The 16,711-nt window shown below is 30.3% G+C and overlaps 1 protein-coding gene across 1 annotated transcript in view; it reads left to right on the top strand.

Annotated features, from left to right (window-relative positions):
* The first annotated feature begins 271 nt into the window (after positions 1-271).
* The window catches only part of LOC143192592 (protein Wnt-11b-1), a 72,311-nt gene continuing 55,871 nt past the window's right edge, over positions 272-16,711 (top strand). The window contains exon 1 of the mRNA XM_076398024.1: positions 272-737. Coding sequence (XP_076254139.1) covers positions 646-737 — 92 coding nt within the window. The 5' untranslated portion in view covers positions 272-645. The remainder of the gene's footprint in view (positions 738-16,711) is intronic.

Here is a 16,711-nt window from a genome sequence, read left to right as displayed (position 1 = left end):
TAAATGATTTTGAAGTTATAATTTAAAATTGTACTCATACCGATTAATATTTGTCTAATTATTTTTTTAATAAAATACCTGTTTGAACTTTAATATATATTGTATAGAAAGCTAACGAATTGTTAATACAATTGTATACTTTATAAAAATGAAGAATGACATACGAGAACGAATATATCAAACGCAAGAAAACAATTGAAAATATCGTATTTCTTCCTGCCAGATATTTCTTATTTTCGTCAATTACTAAACGGTTCGAGACCAACCAGTCAGTCACTTCGGTAACGCATCGAGTAAAAAAGCGCGCCGCTTCCTAAAAAGATACAAAACACCGGAGCTTTTCCCAGGTGATTTCCGCTCCGTTCCTCTCTTTCGTGGACTTTTTGGGTATAACGTCCCTTCAGATTCCACCTCGCATACCTCAGCGCCAGTCGAAGCCGAACACATCACCGCACAAGAAACGCTCTCGAGCCATGGCGCGTTTCTGATTGGGCTCAGTCACGTGTCGGTTGCCGGTCAGCATGCTTCCAATTTCGTGCGGCCAAAGAGTCGACTGATTCCACCGGAAAGACATCGAACATTATGACTGCGTACCGCCAAAACTATCCCGTATCCGAAACGTCGCTCTAAAATGTTTTCGATATAATGGATATACAAAAAAAGCCATGGATGTTCCTCGTCTGTCTACTAGTTTTTGCTGGATGGTTGATGGGGATAGCGGAGAGTATACGATGGCTGTAAGTGTTAATCCAATTTTCTTTGAAAACGCCGCAAACGGTTCGGAACTTTATCCTATTTTTAGTCAATTGGCGATTCTCGTTCGTTACAATTGCGTTCGGTAATATTTGATGACAAAAACAACTGTGTACAGTTCAATGAACATAATTAACTTCAATATAAACAAGATTATGCAAAACACCCGAATACATTTGCAATTTAAATAAAAATTATCGTGTAAATTTTGAAAGAATTCATTAATTCTTCATTAACAGTAAAATTTTTAAAAATCAAGTGAATTTTTGTTTCCTCTTAAAATTTCTTCTACACTATATTAAAATTCACCCGTCATATGTCATTATACAAAAACAATTTACACTTCAATTATATTATTTTAAAGTAGTCAGTTAATCGATTTTGCTAGTATTAGTTTCTAGAATATAAACATATAAAGTGTAACTAAGGAAATATTTGTTGAACTAAACTAAAATATATTCAAAACAACATATGGTTCATTTTATATGACTAAATCAGCAATTATTACAGCAAGCAAAATTAAATTTAAAAAAGTTATCGATGATTATTTCTTACAATCAATCTATTTACCTTCTTATTTATATCATTGCAGCTGTTAATATCGTTAAATTTGGAACATATTAATAAAGAATATTTTGATTAGTGTCAGTTTTAAGCTGTATTAATTCCCATTTATTCCTAGAAACGCATAATTAATAGGAACATATGTTTAAATTATATGAATTAATAAATTACAATTCTTAGAATATTCATTACCATGTATTAAACTTTGTTACCAAAAAAATTAATAATATAACACTCGATTGGTTGGTTACACCATGTATTATTAATTTATTTCATAGACTTTATCAGTAATTTTTCAATATGAATAACAAATTGACATTTTATTAGGGTAATTGCGTTTTTGTAATTTTAATAAAAATATATTTTCGAATAAAGGCAACTTTTGCCAGGGAAATGCTGCAACTAAATAAGTTTACTTGCCTTATAATAATAAGAAAGTAATGAATGATTTTAATGTTTATAATTTGAAATTGTAGTCATACCAATTCATATTTATCTAGTTATTTTTTAAATAAGAATACATGTGTTAAATTTGCTATATATTACGTAAAGTATAAAATGAAATATTAATAAAATTATGTTCTTTATAGATATCAGGAATTCGACTTAAAAGAAGGAACACTTAAACGATATGCGACAATAAACATGCTAAACACAAGAAAACTGTTGAAAATATTGTGTTTCTTCTTGCCAAATATTTATTATTTTTATCTATGAATGATTTTAATATTTATAATTGAATATGTATAATTATAAATAATTTAGAGTACCAGATAAACCGGAGAAACCATTATACAATGCTTGCTAAACTATGTCTATTAGTTATTAAGGAATTTATTAAAAGTATTTTGGCGAGCATAAATAATTTGGAATTTTAATATTTAATAAATGAGTAAAAACTGTAGTATCTCAGAAAGAGATTGGAAATAGATTGAAAACTCGCAAAACACTTTATAATATCCCGATATGATCATCGTGAATTCATCGACTATTTTTCGAGTTTTGAAGATACAAATAGATCCAAGCTGTACCGAAAGAAGTAAAACAATTGTCAAATTAAAATCTTAACATATACCATACCATAATTACGGTTAACTATATAGGTATTTCAACATCTATGATCTTTACCTGCAACATCAACCTGCTAAACTAATAGAGTGATTCTGATTCATTTCTGATTTTTTGTTCAGATAGAGAAATTAAAGTAAACCACCTTCAGTTATCTGCTCAGATAACACTTGTGTGAATTATTTGCTAGATAACCAGCCGAGAAAAACTTTATTTCAAAGAAACAGGCAAGTTCGGTTGAAATGTGGGAAAGACCATATTGAATCAAAAATTAGTGTAGTTTCCAATAACTTGATATCTCTACAGTGATAACAATAGCCAGTAATAAAAAATTATATTCCATATTAACATGGACATATTAACGATCACAAACCAGTTGCATTAAACAAATTTATATAAAATAAATGTTTCCGGTAGACTTATTTGCTAATATTTAATAAACAAATAATGTTAATAGAATTAATCAGTCTCGTGGATATCCAAGAAAAATAAAAAATAAGGTTGCATAAACAAAAATAGGGATATATTAAATCGTTTTTGAACTTCGGGTTTTAATGAATGATTATATATAAAAAGTATTAGTAATTTGTGGGTTGAATAAATATTATATTTGAAAGTATTTTGTATTTATCTAACACTAATTACTCTGCTTTTATTATCAACCAAGTAGTTATATAACTATATAATTTAAAGATTTTTTTGATCTATGAATGGTATCATATATAGTATCATACTATTTTTACTTTACATGCATATTTGCGATTGAGGAATTGCTATAACATTAAGCGCCTTTAACATTAGGTCTACCATAGCCCGAAGAAAAAGAAATTTATTATTTTTTCTTCATATTTTTCAAAGTCAATTTGATCAAGGGTCTTTTGCCACTTTTCTGGTAAATCTATTCAGTAACTGCAGAGAAACTAAAGTGATTTTAACAACACGATTTAAAAACCAACTTTACAGCATTAAGATAGATATGCAGAATTCAGAACAAAAGAGAGTCGCACCACACAAGATCGGATTCGGTGACGAAAGCATCAAAAAACTCCAGCCAATTTCTCAAGTATTTCTGAGTTACTTAAGATTTATATCTATTACTTAGTTTATTACTTATAATATTTAGCTTGATAGAGATGGAATTATGGCTGTTTTCTTCAAACATATTGAAGAAAGTAATTGTTATTGGAATACAAAATCAAACAACACATGAAACAACTCAGCCCATTCCACTTTTCACTTTTAGATCATGTAAAGACCAAATATCACGATTTTTTATTCTCTAGTTTTATGTAAATGGGTTTATGTTTGAATGAAAACAATTCTAATACTAGTGTTTATAATTTTAATATGTTTCCGGAAGAACAAAAGCAAAATCGATTTTCCAAACGAAATAACTTTTTTATAATAAATTTCACTTATTATAGAATGGCTTCATTGATTAAGCATCACTGCAAATTTTAAAGCAGTTGTTGGAAAAAGGCGAAAAGGCGAAACTACTTTTTCCCCAACCTTAATATCCTGACTTAACCATCCCAATATTTCACAACATATTTTCCATATATTTTTAATTTCAACTCGAATAAAAGTATACATATACGTATGCTAATTCTTATTCTTATTTACGATGTCTTAAAAACTATTAAATATCAATAAAATTAAAACCATAAAATTAAAAGGTAATCAAATCATGTATTTTAATTTTCTTAATTTCGAGAATATCTAAAATTCTAGCTGGACCTAGCTATAAAAATAATAAAAGAATATTTTAAAATAGTTTTTAAATGTTCTTAAATATTAGAAATAATAATACAATTGTGCATATATAATTACCAAATCATGTATAATGCTGAATCAGTACGGTACTAATCGTTAAATTAATAGTAGTCATGTTCCTATAAAATAAAAAAGGAACACAAAATAAAATTATAATATATAATAATTATCAATTTATAGTAAATAAAACCTACTCCAACAAAAATAGAGTCACTGAAAATTAAATTAAGGAATGGCTAAGGAACCACTATTTTTAATTAATCAATAAAATAAATGATCTCTCCTCAGAAATTCCAAGAGACTTATAGCTTTATAACGATAATAGATTATTATAGAGGTGAGTTCGAGAAATACCATCTATTTGTCAACAATGAAACGAAAATGTCGCCATTTTAATATATCATTTTTGATAAGAACTATTTTCTTTAATATATTGTTACTAGTCGTTGCAACCTAACTTGTTTCCAAAGTAACTTAAAACTAATACATATCTAGAAAGGCCGATTGACCATTACTTATTCTCTAGCGAAATACAATAAAATAAGTTAGTAAATTATGATAAGTTAGTAGTACTTTTCAGTGTTTTTAGAAATTAGAAAACTATACTACAGAACTACACAAGATCACATGGCTTGGTAATCTCGAGTATTACTAGTTCAGTGTTTTCCAGGAGCTACAGCACTTCGATGTTTTATATGTGCGTTGTCATGTCTTGTTGCGAATCTCTTAATGTCCTCAATAACAGATAGAATCCGAAAACATCGGTGTAAGTAATTGTTCCTCAGAACATTATTTCGAAATACTTGTAACATGATATTATCTTTCATATAAATATATCGAATATTTCATACAAACATTCCAGCGGATATTTAGATGAAAATCAGTGAACAAATATTGAAAAAACGACACTAGTATTTAACCACCATGGCCACCACAAGAATTAATATAAAATTTAAAGAAAGTTTAATTTTTCCGTTATTGCACAACTTAGTGTTAAAACTGTGGAATATTTATGCTTATTATAATTAATTAAAACAAATAATTTTACTGATGTTCTTATATCTGTTGTAATAACAGCATTTTTAAACATTTTCCGGTTTTGCAGATATATTCAGAAATTAAGTGGTTTATAAATGTATAAACGCACTTGTCATACGCTACCTATTTTTCAACCCACACTTTTCCTATTCTAAATTTGTTAAATTAGTCTTCATTATCTTGCATTCTTGCAGCTTTTATGTATCTGGATGTTAGTGGGTTCGTTTTAAATACTTCCGCAATTGATACAGATTTCAACGTAATTATTCGTATTTATTATTGATTAATTAATTAATTAAATAATTATGTATTTATGCGTATAATGTTTATTTCACCAAACATGTTCAAATGCATCTAATATGCAATTAACTACCCACCTAAATTATTTATGTGCAATTTATGAATCACTTCCCATACACGTTTCATTCATAATATGGAAATTTACACGGCCTACGTTAATTTTTTCCCCTAAAACAATTGCGCGTAAAAATAAATGATAAAATTACATGCGGTTAAGATTTCACGATTCGTATCTAAACGAAAAGTTTCCTTGTACTGAAGATATTGCATTGTGAATAAATACATACTGATTTGAATTGTATTTAATTTATATTTTAAAGATTTAGTTTGAGGAATATATGTGCACGACCATTAGCTGACATCATCTGAAACTATTTTAAGTTTGCGACTTACGGGATTGTTTATATCCGAATTATTGTCCTCCAGAGTGGTGTATGTTTATTGAATTTGTTCCATAGAAATACCATATAAAAAACAATATACCGTAAGGGATAATGTCTTGGATGCTCCATAATTCAAAAATCTAAGTTAATACAAGATAATAGATGTGTACACAGGCCTGTGAACATAAACGTGTACCTATCATTAGACAGCCTTATCCGAATACTAGATGGATACTGGCCACAACATACAGTTCAATCAAATCGTAGTTTTAGCCACTCCATAAGACTATTTTAAGAGAAAACATTGAGTGGGTTTTTCAGACAGTGGGAAGATTCATACACCAAAACAATATCAGCAAAGAGAACAATTTTGAAGAAAATGTAGAAGACAAATATTATAAAATGTATAATGAAAACTACATATTTTGCAGAATGATGTTTAATGAAGGAATAAGCATCAAGATATACTTGTAACATCATTTAAAATGTTAAGCATTTTTAGTAGATCACCAGTCAATCAAATTGGTTTATTTATGGTTAAGTAGCATATTTTCGAATGAATTGAATATATTTGATGGCACTTGCTGTACATTTTTAATTCATAAGTCAATTAAATATTACTTTAAATAACTAGTAATTAGACTTTAAAACTTTACCAAGTCAACCAACCACTTAGTCCAGCATTACATGTTTAGCCCATATAAAATTCCTATATCCTATAACAATTCAATTCTTCTTTTCCAGAGCGGATACTGTTTTCGCAATTTCTTTTCAATAACACAGTGTAGATTCGTTCTTAATGTATAAGAACCTCATAGTTCTGTTTAATCCTTAAATAGTACCTAGTCAAATATGCTTGAGCATCACTTTGTTCTCTCCCAAACATCATCCATAACAGGACAATTGAAAATTCCCCGGTCTGACACATAGATGGCGGTACTAGAATTAAATCCATATGTTTTTTGATTAGCCCTAACCCTCAAAAGATGCCTATATAAATTTGAAAGCTCTCGGATCATTAGTTTGTGAATTATAGCATTTTGAGTGAAGTAGCTTTTGTTACTGTGAAAAAAATGGGTAAAAAGGAATTAATAAATCCACAAAATGATTTTGAATGACCATAAATTGAAATTGAGTGAAATAGTAAAAACTTTAAAGATATCAATTGAACGTATAAATCATATCATTCATGAATATTTGGGTATGAGAAAGCTCTGTGAAACTGGGTGCCGTGCGAGCTCACTTTTAACCAAAACAATGATGAGTTGATGATTCGGAGCAGTGTTCATCATTTCACTCCGAAGTCCAATCGACAGTCACCCGAGTGACTGCACACGATGAACCCGCTCCAAAGCATGGGAAAACGCAATAGTCGGCTGGCAAGGTTATGGCGTCTGTATTTTGGGATGCCCATGGAATAATTTTCCTTGACTACCTTGAAAAAGGAAGGATCATCAACAGAGACTATTACATAGCGTTATTGGACCGTTTCAAGGACCGAATCGCCGAAAAACGACCCCATTTGGAGAGAAAAAAGAGCTGCTTCACCAAGGCAATACACTGTGTCACAAGTCAGTGAAAACGATGGCAAAAATCCATGAATTGTTCTTCAAATTGCTTCCTCATTCACCGTATTCTCTAGATCTGGCCCCAGCGACTAATTCTTGGTCTCAGATCTCAAAAGAATGCTTGCTGGGGAGAAATTTTCGTCAAATGAAGAGGTGATCACCGAAGCTGAGGCCTATTTTGAAGCAAAGGACAAATGGTACTACAAAAATGGTATCGAAAAGTTGGAGGGTTGCTATAATCGGTGTATCACCCTTGAAGGGAATGATGTTCAATAAAATAAAACTAATTTCGTCAAGAAAATGCGTTTTACTGCGGTAGACCGAGGACTATTCAATTGCCCTGTTATGTTGTCTTTCATTTCTAACATTTGTTTCCTTTCCCGGTTCTCCTAATAATTTATATACTAAATTTTATTACCTGTTTTAATCAATAACATAACTGAGTAGGTTTTATTATTAGTAACCATAAATGTGAAAAATCATAATTCTATATAGTGGTAGAATTGTTTTCGCCATTATTTTATTATTATATCGAAAGTCATAGTCATACACATATATACATATACAAATTTAACACATTATGATGATAGAAAATATGCTATTCACTTTTATTTAAATTTTGCATAGATTTCTTATATTAGAAATATTTCTAAAGTTTTCTGCCTTTTTTTCTATTTTCCTTCCATCACTTTATCATCACAGCGTCATTCGCTAATAATTTACATACTTTGTAAATCCCACGCAATTATTATATAGGTCAGATCATTCTTTTTACATAGTTGCCATCATATCAAATTCAATACAGAATTTTCAGGAACTCCAAATAATGTTTAAGGTACATGTATATTTGAGATTGCCACTCATACTCAAATGGAGTCTTCACATGTATGTTATTAACATTCTATGGGCAACGTCTTGTTTAACAAGAAATCTACGTATAGTATTCTTTGACAATTCAATTCGTAGGATAGACAATGTCTGTCCGTATGGATGGTTCTTCCTGTGGTGGATTAACTTGTGGATTATCTTTATCATCTCTTTATCATCATGTTACCACAATGCTAATGTTAAATAACGTTTTTAACATGTTTCCCATCTCCCTAGCAATATGCACCAATTCTCACACTTCATACTCCATACGGCATCGGTCTGGACAAGTGGTAATCAAAAGGCGTTATGTATGCTGGAGGTGGAAGAACATCCTATTGGAGCTGCAACAGTGTATTCTTCACAACTCTTGCAATATATGGTCAAACAACGTGTGTGGTGGTGATGTGGTTGTTATGATAGAAGATGACTTGCGTCTGTTGATAATGACTTTCTATTGATGGTCTCTTTTGCAATAAGACATTTCGCAACTTGTTCAACTGACATTATAGAAATAATAGTTTTAGCCTCTCATCCTCCTAATACAATACACCTTGCTGATTCGATGAAGGCTTTATATTTTTATGATTATAACGATATGCGATTATGACAATGAAAATCCGTTTCAGTGCCGATATTAATGACTCTCCTAGACTAACCCATAACTTTTTGCCTTTGGGATTGTGATAGCAGATTCCCTTTTTATTACTAGTCACAATAAACTACACGAAACTCCTCTTTATTTAACTTGATTTTCAGCAAATTCTTGCCAGTACCCCTTTTGAATCTTTCTTATTGCATGTAAATGTCCGAAAATAGTTGATTTGAATTGTTAAGCTGCCTGAAAGTTCTTTGAGAATTGGAGTTGGGTTGTCATCCAATAAATCTAGAAATTCGTTGTCTTCGAAATTTTGAAGTCCTCCAAGCTACTCTTTGTTATTGAAATCAAAAACAGCATTTTTAAATCATTGAAACCATAAGTTTTTAAAACCGTTTGATGGACTTGATGTCGAAAATAAAATTTTGAGCGTTTCATGACTAGCCTCTGAATAACTCAATAATATTAAATCGATAACTGTTATTTTATGTAGAGAAATTTTAAAACTATTGAATTTAGCAGTTAGGTTAGATTAATTCGCAGTTGATTTCATTGATATTTCACATTTTCACCAATACATAACATATGATCAAAATATATACAAGCACCTGATATCAGATAATAAAAGACGAATATTTTTATTTAAATAAATTTTACAGAATTAAAATAATAATACACCCTGTATGGCGATTAATTGACCAAGATACACAACCGAATTTTACTTTAAGTAGTTTAAATTGAGATTCAATTATTTTTTGGAAGTCTATCATTTCAAATGTATTATGACTTTATGACCTATTTCTAATTCCTGCCATACATTTCTCCTCGTTAAGTAAGCTTCGAGACAAATAGAATGTAATAAAATCATAATAAAGGAATTAGATAAATTCGTCCAACCCTGTTAAGCTAATCAACTGAAATTACGAAATATTTTCAAGCGAAATCGTTCTTTAAGATTCTCTCATAACAAAAGCTGCTGTTTATTTAATTCTCTTAGTGAATACAGTTATGCAAATGGGATATGGTCATTATAATCTCCAAAACGAGTCGTTTCAAAAACTTTAATTAATACATGTCTTATGAATAGGCGAAGAATTTCGAGTACACAAATAATACATTTTATAACACAGTGATTCAACAAAGAAAGATTCGAAAAGGAAGAATATTTAATTTTAACTGTTCCAAATAGTAAGTTATGAAACTTATCTTTTAGATACCGTAACTTACACAATATATGTTAAAGTTCTCTAATTACTTTTATTACGTGTAATTTTACTGTGCAAACAATATGTTGTTCTTAGTTCTGTTTTTGTGAAAATTGTGAAAATATACTTTCTATACAATTAGTTATGAATGTCCTGGTAAATTCAAAAAGTTGGAGTTAGAAAAAGTATTGTGGAAACTTGTTATAAATGATAGTTGATGTACTTGACAAGAAGATTAGAAGAAAAGCAGTGGTTAAAAATAACTTTTAATTAGTCAATTTTAGCAACTATAATAATGGCAGTATGAATATTTATGTTCACATTGTCTCTTCGATTTAGCTAATATCCTGAGTAGACGTTTTGTCGTTAGTTACACCATTAACAATAAATAAAATTGTATTTCAATTTTCGCCTTTAGTGTCGGTGCCCAATTTATAGTGCCTATCTGGTTGATATGTCAACATTTAATAATCCCGCAATTTTTTCTTATATTCGGCATGGACATTTAATTCATAAGTCAGCAGTAATGCTTTCAATGTATTCATTCATATTCATACATATGTTTCAAAGATTGTCAAAATTCATTTTCAGTAAATTGTCAGTAAATTGATACGAATATCCACCGAATGTTATCTGTTATCTATTATTTAGTTACAGCAATCTGTTCGGCACGTTTCACCATTCAGTCATCATTTGGTCAGTTATGCTTTGATGTTATTTTTATAATGGATAAATATATGTAACAAATCAATTTCAGTGAATAAACTTTATCAAACGCTTTTAAGACTTCTCTGACTATGCTGTGTTATACACTCACATTTGTTTCCATTAGGTCAAACGTCATATTAAATATTATGAGGCATTACATTTTTTTCCAGCAAGACTACTTAGAAGCTTGCGCGAATTTCTGACAATAAATACCATCGAATAACTACAGTATTCATTTAATATGAATCTACTCTTTTGCAGTCAATAGAAGACATAAAAGAGAATAATTGACGAGAACTAAATTTCATTGCAGAAAATTTGTCTAAAAAATACTAAAATGACCTATATAGTACAATGCATATAATATTAATGTATATAAAAATTATTTCTTATATTTTCATTTGTTATAATATATTTATTATACTGTGGAATTAATGAGAAATGAATATGAAATATTTCCGAGATGCACATGTAGTAATGTTTGTAGATATAAAAGTTAAATCAATTTTCTTTAAAACAAATACACAGCTAAGACAACTGATTACGCTAAGATTACGAAAAGTTCCAAACTATTTTTTTTATTAATCTCGTCGAACTTCAACAATCTGCCCGTGGGCAATAAGTATTATAGTATATGATTTCACACTACTAACATGTAGAAGATCGCTTCATTAAGTGATCTGCTGTACAAACTTAATAATTTGAATCTTATTCTAGATACTATTCTAACTTATTCTAAGCTCTATCTTTACTTATTCTAAAAACTATTCTAACTTATTCTAGAGATTATTATATCTCACTCCATGTGTCTGCTAATCAGTTTGTATGGTAGTTTACGTTTGAGCCTACACACTTCACTGTTATCACGTACATTTAACTGTTTGACGAATGAATTGGGATGCATTAATAGTCTTTCAGAATACTAACACTTCGAATCACACTCACTATAGGTTCTTAGGGAATATCCCGCTGAATCAGCTTGTTGGAGACTTAATATAGGACATCGATAATGACTCTCAACACTTTATCCTGGAACCTGAACCTAAACCTGAACCTGAGACATCATTAGTCTGATCAAAGTATTTGATATAAAGCAGCCTATCATAAAATTCGGCATTTGATAACAACGTAACATTTATGTGTTACAGGCTTTATAAAAACTTGCATATGTTACATATATTTTTATATTTATTGAATCCAAAGCCGAGTAAACCTCATTTATACCAACATTTATTACACTTCAATTAGAATTATTACGTGAGCGTTAAATATTCAAAAAGAACTATTATTATATAAATTAAAAATACAATAATGCGTGGATAGCCTCTAAGTATGAAATATTCTTCCGATATAGTATCTAGTATATAGTGGTCAGTAATAGATAACTTAAAAACAGGACTTAACTTTCCAGAACAGAAAGACTCATTCTCTCACAGTAAATGACCAACTTCTATTGGGAAACGGAGCAAAGCCATTTATTAAAACTTAATAATTAATGGATAAAAATTAAGATAAATTTCGATTAAACTAGTAGCACATTCAATTAAACGTCCTCAATAGCCGACGCTTTGTTAAAAACCCATCGACCGAATCACATGTCCGAATTTCCTAATTCAATTATATTCGTTTTGACCGAATTTCTTTCTTTAACTTTGAACGACCGGCATAGCAAAAGCTCAATAGAATCGGTAACTGAGGTTAACCGAAACTAAAGCACGCGGCAAACCAAATCAAAGTGAAACGTAAGGTGTCCGACAAAGGTGTCTAAACAACGTGCATCTAGTTTTGTGAGAAAAACCACTGCGTCCAATTAAAAACGTAATGCGGCATGACACGCCCCTTATAAACTGTAAAAGTCAATCTTGTAGATCATCATAAAGCTCGTCGAATGTTTTCTAATCCGCTAGGATGGTTCATTGTTTAAAACTGGTCTGTAGGAAATTGACCACAATTTCATTACGGTTTGATTGTCTGTGACTAATCGTCGCACCATTGAAAATTACTACGGTGTCATTAAACGTCCCTGCAACAGCAATCAAACACAGATTTTTAATTACGTATCATATAGCTATCACTACGCGAAGAACTACTAAATGACTGTCCATGGGGTTTTGATATATTATTATCTACCGTAAAACGTGGGACGTCGCTTACTGCTGGTTTTTTGTAATTATTTTTCGCGAAATTTTTCTTGTGAGAGAAAGTATGTTATAGTCTATTCAAAATAGCAGTGAACTCTCGTCATCTGAATTGATAATTTTGATATTTTCAATTATTATTATATGCTTTTAAAAATTATATTATCTTAAAAGCAACGTCTGGAAGTTCCATTTGACCTCTTCGTGGATTATCTTTACATCATTTAAATCCGAATCAGCCTGCCAATATATTATATTTCCAATTATATTTCCTAACAGTCCGCGAAATAAAGCTCTATATTCCTCCAAAGATCTGCATATCTCTAAGCCTTCTATAATTGTTGTTAACATTACCTAACTTCTAAGTTGATCATTTTGAAATTTCTCATTCCTTCTTTTCAGATCGGTGTAGCATAAGTTTCAAAATATTTAAAAAGCTCGAAAATGGATCGCTGCCAAACCAACATCGTTCTTTGACATCGCATAATAACAATGTTGCCTATAAGATGGGAAAGATTGTAAAAAATATTTTGATAATAAATTTATGGTGTATATTGTACCCATTGTTATCAGAAAATGCATTTATAAAGTGAAAAAATATCTATATTTATTTTTTTCAATTGTTTATCAATATTGTTCTCGATGAGGATCTATACATTTTACACACACTTGGAAAGGGACCATGTTTTTATGTAACTATATAATTTATTTAAAATATACCAAAAGTAATTATCTTCTTTATGACTTCATGCAGTTCACTAGATCTTGAAATTAGAATATCACTTGAATGTCAAGGACTATGGTTCGTGTCAAGCGGCCCACTGACTGATAAACCACCGAATTAAACCCTAGTTGGTGAAAAAGATACTCTTAAATATATTAGAAAAAATAGTTTATATCTTAACTACATATTGCACTTTCATACGACTATTAGACAAAAATAATTAGCTATTTTTAGTATCAAAATTTCAATTGATTAAACAGTAAGTCTTTAGGAAGTTTTCATAGCCTCATACCAACCGAACTATAGCTCATTTCAAATTCATATTCAAAGACGATTTGTATTTATATGCACGTCTTCTAAATTAACATCCTAAAGATAATTTTTATTAACAGTAAGTTATCAACATAACGTAATTAACCGTACATTGAAGATTATTCGATCTTTTAAATATAAAAACCTATTGTATAAGGTATTAACAAGTGAAGAATGAAGGTGCTAAAAGGCATTTCTTCAGCCACCCATATAAATAAAACTGTTAATTTTATGGCGAGGTATGCAGTCTATTGTTCAACATCTTCATTAAATGTTAAAGAGTACTGCTTTTACTTTATTATCTATTTTAACAGCTATATATTGCTAGCACATCGGATTGAAGATATTCGGTTTAAATAACATATCAAAGTTTTCATCTATAATTTTTTATTATCAATTAATTATTACATTGTTACTAGTCGTTTCCATCTAACCTACAATTTGTCTTTATGATAACTTAAATCGAGGTATATAACTAGGAGGACCCATCGACCCTATCTCAGTCTCTGATGAAATAATGTTTATACATGTCAGTGCTGTATTTTTTACTATATGCACCTTTCAACACAACACTACACAAGATCAGATGATTTGATTCTTTTGAGTCTGTGTCCTGTTCTGGTGGTATCCAAAAGCTGCAATACTTCAATATTCCCATGAGATTCCTCATGCCCCCTTGCAATTCTCTTGATTTCCGACTGACTGTGGGTATCTGAAGGTCTCGATGTAGGTAAGTCCTATAGTATTTGGGTGCATCCACAATAACTCTCAGGACTTTATTCTGAATCATTTATATTTTATTTATGTTACTTTTTGCAGAACATCCCCATAATTGAACACCGAATGTCCATATAGGTTTCAGTATTTGCTTATATAATAGCAATTTATTATGTACTGATAATTGTGATTTTCTTGCAATTAGCCGGTACAATTTCTTATATTTCAATTCTTTTCTTTTCTTACTTATATATTCCTTCGAGCGAAATTTTGCATCAAGATTCATTCCGAGACATTTAGCGTTGTTGCTATATGGAATTAATTAGTATTATTTAAGGTTATTGGTACTTATACGGTCTGTTTATAGGTGAACTGCACATGTACAAATTTACTTTCACTAATTCTTATTTTCCATGCTTGTGTCCAATTATTTATATTATCACTTGCCTGTTGTTAGTTTTGGTAAGGCGTCTTCACTATTGAGATATAATCGCAGTATCATCATCAAATGTAGCCATCGTAATATTTTCCCTTTGTGGTATATCATAAGTGGAGAGTAGATAAAGCATTGGTTCCAGCACACTTCCTTGTGGTACACCTGCTTTAGCTTCTTTTATTGTAGAGTAAGCTTCTTCTTGTTTGATTCTAAACATTCTGGTTGTAATGTACGATTTTAATAGTTCAATACGTTATTTTGATAAAATTTTCTGTAGTTTATGAACAAAGCCTTCACATGCCGAACCTTATCGAAGGCTTATTCTACATCTAAGAATATAGCTGAGCATATTATTTTTTACTTCGGTAGGCTTTTTCAATAACATCTGTTATTCTGTGCACCTGGTCAATTGTTGAATGCTTGTTAATAAATCCAAACTGGTGTGTTGGTATTAAGTTTTTTCTTTCTATGATTCATATATAATGATATTTTTTATATTTTCTGGTTTTAATTTATATTTAGATATTTTAGATATTCTCTGGATCTAGTTTAGTAGACCATGACTGAAATACTTGCTTTTTATCAATATCGCTATATAGTCCTCATTGGTTTATTGTTTTCTGGTAGTATTTGTTTTGTTTTTTGATTATATTTTATATTCTCTTATTTACGAATTAAGGTTAATCTGAGCTGAACCTAACAATTAACGTGGAATCCACATTAAACCTACCAACTGACAAGTGACCAACTTAAGGAACGATCCCAGAAGACATCCGGTCTTACCAGTTTGGCGTGACTGGGATGAATTTTGAATTTCCCTAACCCGCGGCTATCCCAACATTAGAACAGTAGGAAGACTGTCCCATCACCTTGACCTCTACAAATACCAAGTCAGCTTAGTGTCAAGTATACTTATTATAGAATAACAAAAATATGGTTAAACCTGTACAAAAATAATTTTTCTACATCTTGATTCTGCATCTGAATTGGAAGTGATACTTAGAGAAACTATTTAGTATTTAAACTCGTTATTATCGATCTTAAGAAGAATTCTAACTTTTTTAATTAACTAAAATTCTCATTGTCAACATTTACATTTCTTTTACTTGTGTATCTCCCATAGTATGTTGTGTTGCTTAGAATTGAACATCATCAGAATCAACTACGAATCATATATTACTTATGTTTAAGCTAATTTAAATAATAAAATTAATATAATTATTTTGCGGCAAAATTCAAGTAGGTAGGCTAAATTCAGTTCTGGTAATGCGATGTATTGAGTAATATAAGAAAACCTATGCAGATCATAGTCAAAATTAAACAGCACTACTGGTTAGTCAGAAGATATAGTTTATACAAAGTTTTTTTGTACATAGGTCATCAAGATGTTTAATGTTTTGCCTGTCGCAATTTGTAAATACGTTTTAAAATGAGAGAGTATTGTCCTTCTCGTTATATTCTAGTTAAAAAGAAACACAGTGCTATCTTATTGGTCCGAACGCGTAAACAAATGAGCCTGTCAAAGTCGTCCGGTTGTTAGACGTATCCAAAATTCTTGA

This window comes from Rhynchophorus ferrugineus, unplaced genomic scaffold (assembly GCF_030347505.1).
Source record: "Rhynchophorus ferrugineus isolate W39M unplaced genomic scaffold, kcgeb_rfMv2 rfM3, whole genome shotgun sequence".
Classification (NCBI taxonomy): Eukaryota; Metazoa; Arthropoda; class Insecta; order Coleoptera; family Curculionidae; genus Rhynchophorus; species Rhynchophorus ferrugineus.
The sequence above is the reverse complement of the archived record's forward strand: the minus strand, read 5'-3'. Positions and strand labels throughout refer to the sequence as shown.